Raw genomic sequence first — 18,926 nt, forward strand, 5'->3', positions numbered from 1 at the left:
TGTTTTGTGGATAAAAAGGCTGCTTGTGCAACTTTTTGAAGTTTTATTTATTTGAAAGGCAGAATTGGAGAGAGAGAAGGAGAGACAGAGAGGTCTTTCCATCCACTGGTTCACTCTGGGCCAGGTTGAAACCAGGAGCCAGTAGCTTCTCTGGGTCTCCCATGTGGTTGGGCTTTCTTTCACTGCTTTTCTAGACCATTAGCAAGGAGCTGGATCGGAAGTGGAAAAGCTGAAACGTGAACCAGCATCCATATGGGATGCCAGTGTTGCAGGTGGTGGCTTAACCTGCTACATCACAACATGAGCCATGTGCCATATTTTTATACATCCCTTTAAAAATTAATCAGTGCTCTTTATGTAAGCACATTCACTTTTGGGATTTTTTTTTCTAAAATTGAAATTATCCATGTTTTAATTTTACCTTTTTAGAATTTGAGTCTTACAAATTGTTCGAGTCTGAGGCACATTATCTAATTATATGCAGCATTCCCTTCAGTGTTAACAAATCTTGGATGTCTTAGAAAATGGTTTAGAAACAGAATGTTTGCATCTATTTCTTCCTTTAGTTTTAAACACGACTAGCATGGCTGCTCTTACTGCTTCATTTCATATAAGCTACCATTGAAGTATGCAAACAATATCAGATGTTCTAGGCAAAATTAGACTACTGTGTCAGCATAACGGAAATCTCTATCAACCACTGTTTCGTGCTTCTCATGTGATAAAATGTAATTGCCCTACAAAAATCACTTACATGGTTTGACAATTTTTCATGTAACAAATCTCTTGCTCCCCCACATCACCTGTCTCCTGTGTGTCCTCGCTCAGAGCCAAAGGAATGTGGTGGTAGGACAGAAGCAGACACTTTGGAGTTGAGACAGTCCCAGATTTGAATCTTAGCTCAGATACCATTAGTTGTCATTTTGTTCAAATTATTTGACCTTGTGAACTCCTAAAGATTCTAAGATTCTACTTGGAGGCGTTGGTGCTGTGGCATAGTGGGCTAAGCGTCTGCCTGTGGTGCCAGTATCCTAAATGGGCACCAGTTTGAGTTCTGGCTGCTCTTCCAATCCAGCTCTCTGCTATGGCCTGGGAAAGCAGTAGAAGATGGCCCAAGTGCTTGGGCTTCCTGCATCCATGGGGGGAACCAGAAGAAGCTCCTGGCTCTTGGCTATGGATCAGTTAGCTCGGGCCATTGTGGCCATTGGGGGTGGAAACCAATGGATGGAAGACCTTTCTGACTCTCCCTCTCTCTTGTCTGTAACCCTCTCAAATAAATAAAATCTTTTTTTTTTTTTAATTTTTTTTTTTTTTTTTTTTGACAGGCAGAGTGGACAGTGAGAGAGAGAGACAGAGAGAAAGGTCTTCCTTTGCCGTTGGTTCACCCTCCAATGGCCGCCGCGGCCGGCGCGCTGCGGCCGGCGCACCGCGCTGATCCGATGGCAGGAGCCAGGAGCCAGGTGCTTTTCCTGGTCTCCCATGGGGTGCAGGGCCCAAGCACCTGGGCCATCCTCCACTGCACTCCCTGGCCACAGCAGAGGGCTGGCCTGGAAGAGGGGCAACCGGGACAGAATCCGGCGCCCTGACCGGGACTAGAACCCGGTGTGCTGGCGCCGCTAGGCGGAGGATTAGCCTAGTGAGCCGCGGCGCCGGCCTAAAATCTTAAAAACAAATTCTTTTGTGGTACAGCAGGTTAGGCTACCACCTGTGCTGCCAACATTCCATATGGAATTCTGGTTCAAGTACTGGCCACTCCACTTAAGGTTCAGCTCCCTACTGATGCACTTGGGAAAGCAGTGGAAGGTGGCTCAAGTGCTTGGGCTTCTATCACCCACGTGGGAGACATGGATGAAGTCCCAGGCTCCTGGCTTCGCCCCAGCCCAGCCCTGGTCATTGTGACCATTTGGGGATTGTATGTAAAACTTGTAGGGCCAAAGGTTAAGGAACTCAAAACCTAGTTTCTTCCTAGGTATATACCATAAAGCTTTCAGATAAATTGAGGCAGTCATTGCTAACACTGTGTAGAATGTAATCTACTGAAATATAGTATGAAGGAAACAAAAATTCATGCCACTCTCAAATCTGCACAATTCACCTTCTCTAAAATTACTATATAAGGACAAAATATTGTATGTGATATAAAAAGAAAAGCAGAACCAAAGACTTAGGGTTGGGATAAGAGAAACCTTTGCATGGAACACTTAAAGAATTCGAAACTGTACTTAACCTTTAGAACAAATTTGTCATTTACCATTATGCCTTCAGATGACTGACGGTCCAAAAGGCAACCCAGCAAGATGTAGATACTTGTAAAATGTGTTACACAGAACGCTCACTTAATTACCTTTAAGTGAAGGCCCCATCACTGAAGCAAGTGTTCAGCCTCCTGTCGTGGTCACTCCAAAGGCTAACTCATAAGGAGTTTGACACACTGCAGTCACATGTTGCTGTCTCCAGAAGCCTCTGTGCCCATTGGTAACACCCAACCTGCCTATATCCCTACCTTCTACCTCCGCACCCTGTTAAATCATAGATTGGTGGACAACACCAGGAATTCAAACACTGCTGGGCTTTCATTCTCAGCCAGACTTGCTGACGGCTGGCACGACTTCTCTGCAGGCTGGCACTTTGGGAAGGTAAGCTCAATACTGAATGTTTACACTAACACATGTTCTAATCAGTGATTATGGTCACGCCAAGATCTGAACCAAGCTTGTGTGCATACGGTATACGGTGTTACAGAGTCCAGTCCCAGTATTTGCATGAAGCGGCTACAGGAACTCGACCTCAGTGCTGAAGCTACCATATAAACACCCAATTCCAAATCCATCAAAGTAGGGGTCTAGGGTAAATGGCTACTGTGGGTCACCACGTAACATAAAGGTCCTGTCTATCCCAGGTTCTTACAGACTAAAAAGACCAGATATTAAACACTAGCTTTAAAAGACCATTTATTAAACATTTGCAACTCATACATTAAAATATTGAGAGGCTTCACCTGTTATTTTTACCAGAATATCTTTCTACTTTTCCACATTCTGCTTTCTAGATGTTTTGAACCAGTCATCCAGTAATCTTGGGCAGTTTCAATGACAGCCCATTAACAGGCTTTCTAGAAAGTTTCCCATCTGAACAGAAGGGCCCATGGACTGTTAGCCACCGCCACATAACCGCTGCGAAACAAGCTATGTGGAAAACGTTCCAGTGCAAAGGACGGTGTCGAGCACTAAAAATGTATACCAGTATTATTCCAGTAGAAATGCATACATACATAAGTGATTAAACAACGAAAATTAATTGATTAAAATAATTGGGGACTAATTGGAAATATCTTCCAGAAACACAATAGTGGGGAACGTGGAGGCAGAGCAAGGATTAGTTAATGCAGACTGCATCAAGAAGACCTGATGCACTTAAATAACACAGACTTGCAGGCCACATGGTGCCTTTGTACACATATTATTACGGCTTGTGTTTTGCATGGTTCTAAAATGTTCATGATGCTAATTCATTTACTTAATTCTACATGAATATATAAAAAAATAAATATTGCCATGCATGTCTTGCTGACATATTAAAAACCCACAAATAAATAACCTGAAACGCCATCTAGAGAAATCTATATACTTGTTAATGACGAAGGAGTTTTTACAGCCTCCTCGAACTGGAAATGAGCCTAATTGAATGCCCTTACATGATCAAGTTGTAATGCTGAGGGAAAGGAAAGAATACAAGCCAGAACCGGAGTGCAAACAGCTTTATCTGCTGTAGGCTTTAATGGAAAGGGTTTGTGAACTAACTTTTCCCAAGGGCATGCTGGCAACATGGAAAGTGAAGCGTTAGAAACTAGGAATCCTTCCTCAGGCAGCTTCGTATCCTATTTCAGTTTCCTGAAACATCCCTGGTTAAGACTTGTGATCACACAGATGCAGGAGGGCCTTTTTATAAAAGTGCATCGGATTCCTCGTTAAAGCTGAAGTCACACACCAGCGACAGGTGGTCTGAGGGGTAATTGAAGGACGGTAGCCGGTTGGGTCCAATCTGTTCTTCGGTGAGTAGATCCAGCGCGGACCTCACGCTGAGTGCGTGCTTAGAGTACCAGATGTAGTCCAGCGTGTGCCGGCACTCCCCCGAGGTTCGGATCTTCCACGTGGTGTAGGGCGGCTCCGACTGCCCGTCAGCGCTCAGCAGCTTGTAGGCGCTGTTCAGGTTGAGGCTGGAGGAAGCAAAGTGTTTGTAGACCTCTTCTGTTGGCTCCGCATTGAAGTCCCCGCAAACAATAAGAGGAATCTTGGCTCCTTGCGTGATGTTCTGCAGGTTCTGGAGGAGGTCACAGCCCTGCGCTGACCGAAACCGTTCCCAGCCAGTGCGTGCTTTTAAGTGGGTGACGGCGATGCAGAACTGCCGGCCCGATTCCTTGCACTCGAGGGTCTGCGCGATGGCCACCTGATTGGTTTTCAGGGTCATAGCCGTCAGCCTAATATTGGCGCTGTTGACGAGCTTGAATCGATTTTGGAGAAAAAACAAGGCACAGCCATCTGGGCCATTGTTGTGCTCTACATCTAGACAGGGTGACCAGGGCTTGGGGAAAAATGTGCCTTGATAGCCCAGTCTGCTGAGGAGTGGCTGGAAAGTGTCGAAGTAGTGGTCCACCTCTTGGAGGCACAATATATCAGGCTGGTAGGCTAGGATTTCTTCTAGGATGAGACACTTCCTTTCTTCCCACTTGAGGGCCTCAAGAGGACACTGGACAAAGTTGTCTTTGCCTTCGCCAAGAGCTGAAAAGAAAAAGGCAGTCAGCTTCTACAGAACGTGCCCAGGAGCCGCCTCGGCTCTGCTGGGCCCAACCCCAGCCCCTCTGCATGCTTCCTCGGTGTAGCTGCCTCCGGGGCACCTGCTTACCTGCTCGGTGCTGCAAGAACGCACCTACACTATGCAAAGGAACTGCCCACCACGTGGAGGGAGCTAGCAACTGATTTTTTCTTTTGCATGACAACACATAGGATCTTTGGTTGGACCTTCAGTTAGGAAAACAGTGTTCTCTGCAGTCCCGGGGATCTAACTGTGTCAAGCCACACAAATTCAGGTATATGAACCTGTAAGTTTGAACACTGATGCTAATAAAGCCACGTGAATGGAGGTTAGCATGCACTATTCAGAATGAATGGGACCTAATTAGTGCAGGCTGCTTTTCCTACTTATGCATGAAAACCTGGAAAAATAAAAGAATCAAAGATTGATAAGTCAGAAGTATTCCTCCTTTTGTAGAAAAAAAAAAGTGAGGCCTGTTGCTTTTTCTTAAACGCTATAGAACATTGACTGACAGCATGTTTTTTTAATTCAAAAGACACAGGAAAGGAATCCTTTCTATGCTACGGAGAATTGAAGCTGCATCTTTTTGGTCTCAAGTTATGAAGATGAGTATGGTTTAGAGTCTCGCCACAAGTATACCTAGAAGCACTCCCCAATCCCCCTTTCCCACAACTGCCATTCCCTACAGAAAGTTCTCTGCTACCCATTCAGTTCCTCTCTGCAAATGCTATCTCAGTGCTATGGACTTGAAGCCTGGAGAACACAAAGTTGGAGGCTATTCCATTAAATTCCTAAAGAAGTCAAACTTGACATTTGGATGTGCTGAAGACAGACTTTCATTGTTCTTGGATAGCCTATAAGCATGGAAGGTAAGGAATAAATCTTTTAAAAAATATATTCGAGAGGCAGAGGGACAGAGAGCTCTCATTCAATTATTTCACTCAAATGGCTGCGATGTCCCCTCCCAGTGGGGTCAAATCTGGGAGCCAGAAACTCATTCCATGTGGGTGGCAAGAATCCAATCACCTGAGCCCCACAGGGTCTACCTCACAGGGAGCTGGAGCCAGACTGGAGCCAGGAATTGACCCCAGGCTCTTCGCAGCTGCCCCATCCTTCTACACCTCCATCTGCCCATACCTCTTCCCCACACTGAAGATGTCACGTGCGGAAGCAAAAAGGAACGCAGAGCAAAGGTGACTGCTCAGAAGCATCAGGCCTACCTTGGGCAAGGATGTTCCACTGCATGACCCTGATGGGCGGGTGGCTGCTGGGGCAATCTGTCCTCAGGTCCACAAAGTCCCTCTGGAACCGGGGAGGGCGGGTGTGCAGGACGGCCCTGCATTCCTCAAGAAGCTCTTTAGGGTCGATGGGCTCCAGACGTTCAGGGTCAGGTGACACCAAATACTCTGGGTGCTGAGAGGCAACGCTGCTGTTTAGCGTCTTGGCGAGAGCGCTGTAGAGTCTGCTCGTGCCGTTTCCCATGGAACACGCTACAGGGGAGGAGAGCACAACCGCACAGTCAGCTCCACTTTCCGACTGTCACCCAGCTCAGTGAAAGACACAGCATGGGCTGTAAGAAAACCACCACGCGCTGCATTTAGGGCAGTGTTGCCACGTTCAATTATAAAGACGTTTCTACAGAGGGTGGGGGGAGAAAAGGAGTTTCTGAGCCTCTCGCTGTTGAAATACTACTGATGAAATCAGCCTCTGATCAATGAGTGTAAACAGCTCTTTGACGCCTCTGCTCACCTACAACTTGTCTTTTTAAATTTATAAGCCCAATCTTAGAACACAAGGCTTAACAACATTACACAGGACTTTTTCTATAGAATTCAGTGGCAAACCTGAAGCCGAGCTTGTAGACAATCAAATGTTACAAAGCCCCCGTGACTCCCGGGCAGAGTTCAGGCAATAGCAGGCTGCTGCCCGGGTCACAGCATCTGATCAGAGCCCTCCATTACGGCCAGATTAGGTTTATGTCCCACTTCTCCGATGTTAAGGGAAGTCCAGCCTTGGGCTTTCTGTGGGGCTCAGTGAACAGTGTCGAGCAGTAGCATCTGTTGAATTTTTTAAAATTCAGAGAAGGCGCTAGGGGGAAGGGGGGAGGAAGTGATAGATAAGTTAATTGATTAGAAAGAATTTTTTATTGCTGCTCAGCTAACTGCCACCCAGGACACCCTCTTTTCCTGATTTTTCTGAATTTCCTGGTTGGGGGGAGGATCTTGGAAAGAGCAAGTATTCATGAGCATTTTCTGGTGTTTGGCTTTTTCTCTTAAGTAGACGACAATTCATTGAGGAGAACACAGGGCCATCTCAATCCATGAGCATGAGAGAAGCTGTAACTGTCAGTTCAGCTCAAAGTGCTGCTTGCTCTTTTAGAGGTCCACCATTTTTTCTCATTATCATGTAACTTGGGGGCAAGTTTACCTTGGAGGAGCACCAACTCTGCCTAATCAATCTTGATACCCCTGCCATAACCAGATCCTTGTACTTTCTTGAAAGACACAAGTTTTCTTTTTTTCTTTCCTTCCCTCCCTGCCCCCCACACACCTGTTCCCAAACTGAATTCAGCACTTCAAATCCATTTTGGTTGCTCTGCTCACTTATCTGAGCACAGGAGTCCAAGGACCGTTTCTCTCAGGCTGGAAGTACCATTTTCAGAGTCCTTCCTTGTACTTCTTAGTTATACATCCTCGAGTTCAGTGTGCAAGTGTGGCTCCAGGTAAGCATAGCAGTGTTCCTTGGGATTGCGATCACTAAATTGTGTGCCATGGTGTCCTCATGGTACCACAGCAAACTCAGGGGACTATGGTGTAATTAAAATCAGAAATAAATTTTGACATCTGTCAGGCTGCAGACAAACTCCTAAGGTAATTAGTAGCGAGTGTTCTTGCTATAATTCTGTCCATTCAGATCTTGTAGGAAACACAGACTGATGCAAAACCATGCCAGAGTATGTAAAAGCAATGCGGCCCAGGACAAGCCCTCTACACTACAGTGCCTGGGAAGCTGATTAGGGCTGCAGAATGAGCAGGACAGTAGGACGCACACAGACGGTTCTGGAAGATTTCAATTCATCCACCCTCCTTCCAATTCACTCAGGGCCTCCTGTGTGCCAGGCTCTGTCCTCACTGTGCACCCCGTCGTTTCCTCACTCCCCCTGGCCCTTTTTTTAAAGATCTATCTATCTGAAGGGCAGAGTTACAGAGAAAGTGAGAGACGGGGTGGGGTGGGGTGGGGAAAGGGAGATGGATCTTCCATCCTTAATCACCTTTGTGATTTCTTCTCTTGGGTAGTGGAACCATCACTTGCAAAATTCTAACCTTCTTAGTCTAATCTAATCCCACAATTCTCAGGACAGTCTCACTGCAGTAGGCTACTGAGTCTTACATTCTTTTTTAAGGATTTATTTTATTTGAAAAACAGAGTAATAGATGGAGAGGCAGAGAGATCTTCCATCCACTGGTTCACTCCCCAGATGTCCACAACCAGCCAGGGCTGGGGCAGGTGGAAGCCAGGAGCCAGGAGCTTCATCCAGGTCTCTCACATGGGTGCAGGGGCCCAAGCACTTGGGCCATCTTCTTTCTGCTGCTTTTCCCAGGCCATAGCAGGGAGCTGGATCAGAAGTGGAGCACCAGAACATGAACTGGCGCTCATAAGGGATGCTGGCATTGTAATCCACTGTGCTACAACGCTGGCCCCTAATTTTCTATTCTTATTCCCTATTCTGAGTTTTGGGAAAGGCACCTTATACCAATAAAATATGTGCTTCTTCTTTTACCTCAAAATGTTAACGAGTGTTTGGGGAAATATTATTATAGAGAATAAGAAGAGTTGAGTGCTAATTATTCAGAATAGGCTAGGGTATGATATGGGTAAAACAACACGGGTGGATAAGAGTAACCAGAAAAAGACTTCAAAGAAACAGGATTTGGCTATGTGGCAGAAATTGGTTCATTCTAGGTAGCAGCCACCTCATCCTGCCTTGCTCTTTCAAATACAAACCATCCCTCACTCTTCTTTTTCAAATGTTTGAGTGCCCACTGCATACCAGGCACAAATTGTGTTAGGTTTCCTTTACTACAGCAAAACATATGAGGCAACAGCTAACTTTATATAGACAAAAAGTTTATTTAGCTCACAGTTTGGGGGGTTCCAGAGTGGGTGGCTGCACTGGTGGTTGGGGTCTGCTGAGGGCAGAAAGTGGCAACGGCCGAGCAAGCATGGCAAGGGATCACATCACACGGTGAGCGTGCCCAGCCCCAGCTCTGAGAACAAACCTCCTGGGAGAATTCCCATCTCCAGGAGTGCCCAGGTGAGCTCTGTGAAAAGTGCTATGGACAAAAAAAAAAAAAAAAAAGCAAGAATAGTAGTGGATAGGGAGCAGCTATTTCATGTGATGCTTAAGGAGCCCTCACCGTGGGGGTGGCACTGTGGTGTAGTGGGTAAAGCATGCCCTATGAGCATTGGTTCGAGTCCTGGCTGCTCCACTTCCGATCCAGCTTTCTGCTAATGGGCCTGGGAAGGCAGTGGGAGATGGCCCAAGTGCTTGGGCCTCTGCACCCATGTGGGAGACCTGGAAGAAACTCCTGGCTTCAGATCAGCCCAGCTCTGGCTGTTGTGGCCATTTTGGGAATGAACCAGCAGATGGAAGATCTGTCTCTCCCTCTCTCTGTGTAACTTTTTCAAATAAATAAATAAATAAATAAATGTATCTTTAAAAAAAAAAGTCCCCCCAAAAGATGCCAAAGATGAAATTGAAGGGGCCAGCATTGTGGCACATGGGTTAAGCAATTGCTTGTGATGTCAGCATCCTGTATCGGAGATACATGGAGTCCCAGCTGCTCCACTTCCAATCCAGCCTCCTGCTAATGCACAGGGGAAGGTAGCAGATGATGGCCCAAGTGCTTGAATTCCTGCCATCCTTGTGGGAGACTCAGTGGCTCCTGGCTTTAGCCTGGCCCAGCCCTAGCTGTTGTGTCCATCTGCGGAGTGAACTAGCATGTGGAAAATCTTTCCTCTGTTTCTCCATCTCTCTTTCTGCTTTTCAAATAAATAATTTTTTTTTAAAGGATGGAATTAGCGCAGAAATCTGGAAATGGTATGGAAATAAAGCTTTATAGCAGTCCAATGAGAGGACATTCCAGGCAGAGGGAACAGCAAGTGCAAGACCCCGAGGAGGGAACACAGATGCCAAGCAAGGGGATTAAGCTGGCCTGAACAGGGTGAACGGAAGAAGACGGGGTCAGAAGGTAGCAGCTCATACAGGACCTTGTGGGCCATTCTAAAGGTTTTGGTCTTTATCCAGGATAGAAGCAATTGGAGGATTATAAGCAGGAGTGAAAATCTGATTTACATTTTAAACCTCTCTCTGGCTGACGTATTAAAAATATTCTACACTGGGGCCGGCGCTGTGGCGCAGTGGGTTAATGCCCTGGCCTGAATCTCCGGCATCACATATGGGCACCGGTTCCAGTCCCAGCTGCTCTACTTCCAATCCAGCTTTCTGCTATGGCCTGGGAAAGCAGTAGGAAATGGCCCTAGTCCTTGGGTCCCTGCACCCGCATGGGAGACCTGGAAGAAGCTCCTGGCTTCTGGCTTTGGATTGGCGCAGCTCCGGCCGTTGTAGCCAGTTGGGGAGTGAACCATCAGATGGAAGACCTCTCTCTCTCTCTCTCTCTCTCTCTCTGCTTCTCCTCTCTCTGTGTAACTCTGACTTTCAAATAAATAAATATTTTAAAAAAAATTCTACACTACAGGGAAGTAAGGGCAGACATAAGGAAACCCATCAGAGAGCAATTACAATGATTTAGGCAAAAGATGAGGGTGCCATGACCTAGGGTAGGGTGGAAGCAGGGAAACTGGCTGGATTATGAGCAGCCTGAGGGGTTGGGATCGCCAGGTTTTGTTGATGACTTAGGAGACTTGATTGGGTTGCAGGGACTGGGAGTTCTGCAGGTGGACAGGACTGACACTCAGGAGAGGTGCGAGCTGGACATGTCAGTGCACAGGGGAGACCGCAGTTGGCTTTAGAGAGAAGCAAGGTTGAAACACTGAGCTACAGGACAGACAGGGGCAGGGGTGGTGGGAATCTGTGAAAGCCACGTGGGGCAGCGCGGCCCAGTAAGCAGAGGAGAAAAATGAGGAGAGTGCGATCCTCTGAGAATAATAAGCCACGTGGGGACATCTGAAGTGCAAGGAAAATGAGGACTGACAAAGGATCTGGATTTAGCAATGTGGGAAACTGGCTTTCTGATTTTTGGTGAAGTTGTGAGAAGAGGAAGAGTATGTAAAGGAAATTTTACCCAAAAGGCAGAGAAACTGAATACTGCTAAGAGAATTGTAAAAAATTTACGTGTTTATTTCTTACTGTATTTGAAGGCAGAGAGACAGATCTCCCACCCTTTGGCTCATTCCCTGAATCCCTTCAACAGCCAGGGCTGGGCCAGGCTGAAGCCAGGAGCCCAGCATTCCACCCTAGTCTCCCATGGGGGTGGCAGGGACTCAAGTACTTGAGCCATCTGCCACCTCCCAGGGTGCACTTAGGAAGCTGGAGTGAAAGAGGAGCTGGGACTCAAACCAGGAACTTGATATAGAATGCAGGCGGTCCTAGATGTTTCTTAACCACTGGGACAAACGCCTGCCACAGAATTTTATTTTTTAAGGTTCGGCTCATTCATAGCATGCATGTGTATGAATGAGGGGTGACAGGGCAGAGGGAGAACACTACAGGGGAGCCGAGACTTCTGGGTTCTGGTAGGATGGCACGAGGAAGCCAGATTCTCTCTCTACAAAACTATGAAAAGCAGTCGCTTTGGTGTTTTGGATTACCGACCACAAGTCCTACAACAATCGGAGAGGCATTTACCGGTGCGAGGCACTGCCTCTGGGTCAGCACAGTGCTAGCCGCTGACTTTCTGGCCCAGGCTTGCTCCTGTCTCCCCCACTCTAGTTTGGAGGATCTAGTTCAGCCAGGCTGGCAAAGCTGCTGGCTTACTGTGTTACGATCTTCCTACAAGCAAAGTCCGGGCCCCGGTGGCGTCAATGTGCGATTTCTAGCAAATATTTAAATCAGAAATTGCTCCAAGCCTTCACAAACTTCCATTTACTGCCTCCCACGTACAGTCACTCTGGAAGACAGTTTGGCAGTGTTTTATGAATTAAAAACTTACCGCCCAGCCCAGAACTCACACAACTAGGAACTTCTGTAAATAGACTGAAAACTTACATCCACAGGGAAATACCCACGCAAATGTTTACGGCACGTTTATTTACGATCGCCAAACGCTGGAAGCGACTGAGATGCCCTTCAATATGCGAATGGATCAACAGCTGTGCTACACCCATAAAATGAAACACTATCCAGAGATTTTAAAAAACAAAACAAGCCGTTGACTCATGCTGCAGGGATGAGAGTTAAAGCATTTGGTGAGTGAAAGAAGCCAGATCCTAAAAGTTACATATTATGTGATTCCAAAATTCCCGACATTCTGGAAGAGGCAGGACTGCAGGGAAGGAAACAGATGAGCGGTTGCTGGGGCTGGGGAGGGAGCTGTTTCTACAAACTAGATGCACAGCGGAACTTTAGGGCACAGAACGGTTCTGCCCAGCACCACTCAGGAAGTCACTGATTTACCTGGAAATGGGTACTGAGGGGCCAGGGTCACCAAGGAGAATGCTGGTAAACATGCCTCTGACCTGAGGATCACAGCCACTCTCCCAAGCGGGAGTCATGGCTGCACCTGCGCCATAAGACGTGACGAGTGGCACTCTGCCTCTGTGACGTTTCTCTCTAGAACCCATGACTGCACGCTAACCAAGACAAGAATGCTGGGAAACCCGAGCTGAGAGACAGTCTACGTAATACCTGACCAGCATTCCTCAAAACTGGCAAAGTCTCAGAAAACAAGGAACGATTCAAAGACCATCAGAGAGCAGAGAAGCCACATAAATGCAGTGTGGTGTCCCGAGGCCAATAGCAGGACTTTACCGGAAAAGCTAGAGATCTGAAGGGGGTCTGCAGTTACCAGTGATGTGTCTGTGTTGGTTTCTCCTATTTGACAAACGTTACTTCAGTAATGTAAGACGTCAACATGAGAGATGGGGATTTGGCACAATGGTGAAGACACTGTTGGGATGACCCCATCTCACATCTGAATGCCTCAGGTCAAGTCCTGGCTCTTCTCTCCATTCCAGCTCCCTGCTGATGCACACCAGGATTCAGTTCCATCCAGGCTCCTGGCTTTAGCCTGGATCACACACACAGCTGTTGCAGTCATCTGGGGAGTGAACCAGCATATGGGGGGGTCTCTATCACTAACTCTCTCCGCCTTTCAAGTAAGTAAGATAAATAAGTTTTTAAAATGTTTAAGGGGCTTGCACTGTGGTGCACTTGTGATGCTGGCATCCCACATCAGAGTGCTTGTTTAAGTCTTGGCTGCTCCACTTCCAAACCAGCTCCCTGATGTGCCTGAGAAGGCAGTGGTATGTGGCCTGAGGACTTGGGTCCCTGTTACCCATGTGGGAGACTCAGATGAAGCCCCTGGCCCAGCCCTGGCTCTTGCAGCCATTTGGGGAGTCAACCAGTGGATGGAATGTCACACTTTTTCTGTCACTTTGCCTTTCAAAATTAAATCTTTATTTTGTTTTTCAAAATAAAGAAATCTTTTTTTAAAAAAAGCAAGCTCATTCATATTCTTTCATGCAGAAATAAGCCCTATGAACTCCACCCAGGATGAAAACAATGTTTCAGAATCAACATGTCAATATCACATATTTAAAAAAATCATTTAGTTATTTGAGAGGCAGAGCCACAGACAGAGAGAGGTCTTTCATACACTGGTTCATTCCCCAAACACCCACTACAACCGGAGCTGGGCAGATCTGAAGCCAGGAGCCAGGAGTCTCTCCCAGGTCTCCCACACAAGTGCAGGGCCCAAGGACTTGGGCCATCTTCCGCTGTTTTCCCAGGCAATAAGCAGAGAGCTGGATTGGAAGAGGAGCAGCTGGGACATGAACCAACGCCCATGTGGTATGCTTGCACTGCAGGTGGAGGCTTAGCCTACTAAACCAAGCGCAGGTCCCTGATGAAAACATCTTAATTATATTATGTGGAATACAGACTGTTACATTTACTAGTTCTGGCAGGTAGATAGGCAGTACTGCTTTTATTGACTTTTTTTAAATTGAAAAGTATACTTTGGGTGGACGTTTGACACAGAGGTTAAGATGCTACTTTGCTGTTTTTCTTTAAGATTTATTTATTTGAAAGGCAGAGCTACAGAGGGAGAGATATCTTCAATCCAATGCTGGTTTACTCCCCAAATGGCCACAACGACCAGGGCTGTGCCAGGCTGACGGCAAGAGTCTCAAACTCCATCTAGGTAAGTAGTGTTATTGCTTGCAATCAATGTCTCTAACCACATTCATCTAGAGCAGCACCTTCCCCTCACCCTTTATAGAGTCTAATAAAGAGGTGCTTTCTCCTCTCAGAACAATGCACCTGGAATCATCACAGACCAGTGAAACTCAGCTGGGGGCTGCTAGGTTTCACCATGGTGGGGGGGGGGGGCTTCCAAAGCCCTCCCTCCTACCTGCCTGTCAATCCTACTGTTCTGACCAAATTCTACAGGCGTGTGGGTTGGCTTTGGGGTTATTCAAAGCTCCCCAGACACAGCTGAGAACCATGAAGATCCTTAATCTAGAAACAGGCAAAGACTTCAGAGAGTCTGCCCTTTCTCCTCACTTACCTGCACCCAGAAGAGATCTCTCAACTACCAGAGCTGATCAAGATGTTTTCCACCTGCTGTGCCATTAGCTAATTATTTAGTTAACACTAACATATAACTGAATTTTTCCCATGCTACATATATTTTAAGTCTTCACATGTCTAGGGTTAGCATGAGGATCAAAATAAAGACAAGAATCTAAAGTAACATTATATCTAAGCAATTTTTAGTTAGATTTTCTCTTTGGGAGAGGGGGTAGCTCCAGGAGGTCTTCATGACTTGTCTAATAATTCCCCAGAAGATATAGCACTTCTGAGGCAAGAATACTGAATTTTAAAATGTAATATTTGGGCCAGTACTGTGGTATAATAGGCTAGGTCTCTGCCTGCAGCACCAGCATCCCATATGGGCACTGCTTTGTGTGCCAGCTGCTCCTCTGATCCAGCTTTCTGCTTATGTCCTGAGAAAGCAGTGTAAGATGGCCTAAGTGTTTGGGTACCTGTACCCCCGTGGGAGACCTAGAGGAAGTGCCTGGCTCCTGGTTTCATTGCGGCCATTTGGGGAGTGAACCAGTGGATGGAAGACCTCTCTCTCTCTCTCTCTGCCCTTTCTTCTCTCTCTCTCTCTTTCAAGTAAATAAATAAATCTTTAAAAAAAATAGTATATATATAGTATATGTATATATACACACACACAAATATATGTATACACATATATGTAAGTTGAAAAGTCAAATAAATACCTTTCACAGGCATGGCCTACTGCACACGTGTGGCATATATAAAGATCTGCAATAAGGGTCTGCTGTCATGGCACAGTGGGTTAAGCTGCCATTTGGGATGCTGGTGTCCCTTATCAGGGTGCCAGTTCAAGTCCTGACTGTTCTACTTCTGATCCTACTGATGAGTCTAGGAAGGCAGCAGAAGTTGGCTCAAGTATTTGGGTCCCTGTCACCCATTTGGGAGACCTGGATGGGGTTACAGGCTCCTGGCTTTGGCCTGGTCCAGACAGAGCTGTTGCAGGCATTTGTAGAGTGAACCACTGGACAGAAGACCTTTCTCTATCACTCTGTCTCTCAAATAAATAAAATAAAAAAAAAATTTAAAATAAGATGTGAAGTTAGTTTCACAAAACAATTATCTTTTCTACATAGTATGCACCGCCATGTTCTAGTCTACTCCATTTCATTTTTATAAAATACTGGTTCTGACCTGACTATGCCCCAGGAATGAACCACAGCTGGAGGTGCAGCAGTTCTCCAAGCAGCTCAGACCCTTGTGGAGGCACACATGGTCAACACTACTTTCATAACAAACGCTGATTACCAATGTCTTCTTCATGTGTGACAAAACGGAAACTGTACTTAAAGCACTGCTCCATATCAAAATAAGACATCTCAAAGAAAAGCAGCTGTGTGAGTGCCTGAGTCCCAGAGGGAACTCGCCCCTTCCAACACTGAAATCATGGCTGATCAGATACTGTCACCAGCAGACATGTTCACTAAAATGCACGCACAGGCCTGTCACCTGGCTTTGTGCCAATGATAAAACTTTCAAGTGAAACTTTGGAAAATTTTACCTGCTCTTAGGAGCTTGACAAGTTTCTAATGACTATTTTGACAAGATTGGTGACTACATTGACTAATGTGGGGTTTTTTGGTGTTGTATAGCATTTGGAAAATCTGTGTTTACTCAATCAATCAGTGTTTCCAAATGATCAGCATAACAGCATATAAAAGGATTCCTTCAATGTTTCAAAGAGCACAGCAAATGTCAACATAGTAGAAAATGAAAATCCTGTTGATGGGGTAGATTCCAAGTTGACACTAACTAGTAACACACACTAAGACCATCCACAACTACCTAAGAAAGCGGTTAAAATACTCCTCTTTTTTCCCAACTATGTATCTACGAGAGACTGGATTTTCTTTAAGCAAAACAACACATCACAACCGACTGAATGGAGCAGAAAAGAGAATCCAGCTGTCTCCTATTAAGCTAGACTTTAGGAGTTCTAGAAATAAAACAATGCCACTATTTACAATTTTTTTTGTTTTGGAAAATAGATATTTTTCCATAGAAAATGTTATTCATATTAACATGTAATGAGTTTGGTACTTCATTGTATGAATTGATAGACATTTTTAAAATGTCTCAAATTTTACTTTCTAGCATGATATGTATCAACATGTGATAAATATATTACACACAGAAAGAAAATTCCTTGGGGATCTCAGTATTTAAGAATGTGAAGGGGGGGGGGGGGAAGAATGTAATAATGTGAAGAAACCCAGAGAATGAAAGGTGAGAAAGTTTATTCTAGAATGATTGTCTTTTAAGGGTAGAATCCTGCCCTGAAGGACACAGGGCAATCCCCTGGAAAGGAAACAAGAACTTTATTGTTTAATATAGAAAAGATGAAATACTTAATGAAGAGATTGAAAGCAGATGTTTTGTCTTTCCAGCATGCCTTGCTCTGTCTTTTTAAAAATATTTATTTGAAAGGCAGAGAGACAGAGACACAGACACAGAGAGAGATCGATTGCCATCCACTGATTTATTCCCCAAATGCCAGTAACAGCCAGGCTGGAACAAGCCAAAGCCAGGAGCCAGGAACTCGATCTGGTTGTCCCAAAATAAAACGATGCCACTATTTTTTTTTTTTTTTGACAGGCAGAGCGGATAGAGAGACAGAAAGGTCTTCCTTTTGCCGTTGGTTCACCCTCCAATGGCCGCCATGGCTGGCCCGCTGCAGCCGGCGCACCGCGCTGATCTGAAGCCAGGAGCCAGGTGCTTCTCCTGGTCTCCCATGGGGTGCAGGGCCCAAGTACTTGGGCCATCCTCCACTGCACTCCCGGGCCACAGCAGAGAGCTGGCCTGGAAGAGGGGCAACCGGGACAGAATTCGGCGCCCCAACTGGGACTAGAACCCGGTGTGCCGACGCCGCTAGGTGGAGGATTAGCCTATTGAGCCGTGGCGCCAGCCTACAATGCCACTATTTACAATTTTTTTTCTTTTGCAATTGTATTGCCTCCCAGAGCACACATTAGGAGGAAGCTGGAATTGGAAGCAGAGCCAGGACTTGAACCTGGGCACTGTTACTGGATGTGGGTGTCCCAAGTGGGGTCTTATCCACTGTGCTACATGCACACCAGCTCTGACTTTTCCTGACTGACTGGGTGTAGGATCCCAAGAGCTGCTCCCAAGTCTGATACGGCTGTCTCCACACTCCTCACTCCACAGACGAAAACTCTTACTGGAAAAGGGATTATATTCCCTTACTGCTGTCATATTTCTAATGTCCAGCCAAAATTTTCTCTACTTCAAGAAAATATTCTTCTCATAAAGTCATGTTACCCCATCAAATCAGAAGGCATTTGGGGAAGTCTCCCAATGCATCTCTCCCTGTCTTCAGTTTTTCTTTTCCTACATCTACTCCAAATAACATGATCTTACTCAGTTGGTTTTCGAGACCATATTTTCCCAAACTGCCTAACACATCACATACGGACATCTGTAGTTCAAAGGCAAGTTCAAAATCACAGGTTAGGGAATTGATGACTAAAATTAAATACTGTAAGAACTTTACATAGGCGAGTGCTTCAAAAAGGTTGAGGAAAACAGAATTCTTAAACGTTTATTTTGGAACAAAAAATTCTGGAACCCGTGCAGTTTTGTCCATACTATGCATTTTCTACAAACTGTTTTTGAAGACCTTGTATATACATGAGCTTCAAAAATCTTTGCACCAAAATAAAGGGTCTTTTAATTCCATTTGCCTCAAACTTCCTGATGTGCCCTCATATCATTTCTGCACTTACAATGGGGGTGGATTCCTTACACAAGGAGGAGGCTGACTATGGGTGCTTTTGTGTGCCCTGCTCTTGCTCTCATCCTCCCTCGCCCTTCTGCCTTCCGCCATGGATGACACAGCAAGAACACCCTGACAGATGCTTCCTCCTCAGTCTTGGACTCCCCAGCCTCCAAAACTGCAGGACATTTCTGTTCTTTGTAAATTACCCAGCGTTAGGTATCTTACGGCCGAATAAAATGAACTAAGACGCACCCTGAGAATGACGACGTGATAGCTCGTGACCAGCTGCTGCATATGCACCACTTACAAGATCTGCTTGCTTTGACTGCATTTTCAATCTCACCGCAGTCCCAGGAAGCAGACCCTCTTTTTAGGCCCATTTTACAGTGAGGGGATAACATATAACAATACTGTTTCTTACTTTTCATTTGAGCATTCTCGTTTTTACAGCATCCATTAGTAAAAATTTTCTTTTCACACAGTTACATGTTCACTGAAAAGATTTCAAGCCATTCTACCTAAATTTTATACTAAACAGGAAGTTTTATACTTTATTCAGGACTGTTAAAAGAT

General features: G+C 45.7%; 1 protein-coding gene and 1 long non-coding RNA gene across 6 annotated transcripts in view; one reads left to right on the forward strand and one right to left on the reverse strand.

Annotated features, from left to right (window-relative positions):
- The first annotated feature begins 2,265 nt into the window (after window positions 1-2,265).
- Window positions 2,266-18,926, forward strand: part of LOC108178087 (uncharacterized) — a 28,288-nt gene continuing 11,627 nt past the window's right edge. The window contains exons 1-3 of one of the 3 annotated variants that reach the window (XR_011378241.1): window positions 2,266-2,636; window positions 5,348-5,681; window positions 14,067-14,195. This is a non-coding gene — a long non-coding RNA (uncharacterized LOC108178087). Of the gene's footprint in view, window positions 2,637-4,774; window positions 5,682-14,063; window positions 14,196-18,926 lie in introns of those variants that run through there. The other 2 variants (XR_011378240.2, XR_016212274.1) reach the window with 2 other exon arrangements.
- The window catches only part of NOCT (nocturnin), a 31,211-nt gene continuing 15,219 nt past the window's right edge, over window positions 2,935-18,926 (reverse strand). For 2 of the 3 annotated variants that reach the window (XM_002716938.6, XM_089302869.1), the window contains exons 2-3: window positions 6,033-6,302; window positions 2,935-4,778 (exon numbers count right to left, since the gene is read on the reverse strand). In XM_002716938.6, coding sequence (XP_002716984.1) covers window positions 3,943-4,778; window positions 6,033-6,302 — 1,106 coding nt within the window. In that variant the 3' untranslated portion in view covers window positions 2,935-3,942. Of the gene's footprint in view, window positions 4,779-6,032; window positions 6,303-11,809; window positions 11,938-18,926 lie in introns of those variants that run through there. The other variant, XM_089302870.1, reaches the window with a different exon arrangement.

Source organism: Oryctolagus cuniculus, chromosome 8 (assembly GCF_051225735.1).
Source record: "Oryctolagus cuniculus isolate XC-2025 breed Fujian yellow rabbit chromosome 8, ASM5122573v1, whole genome shotgun sequence".
Classification (NCBI taxonomy): Eukaryota; Metazoa; Chordata; class Mammalia; order Lagomorpha; family Leporidae; genus Oryctolagus; species Oryctolagus cuniculus.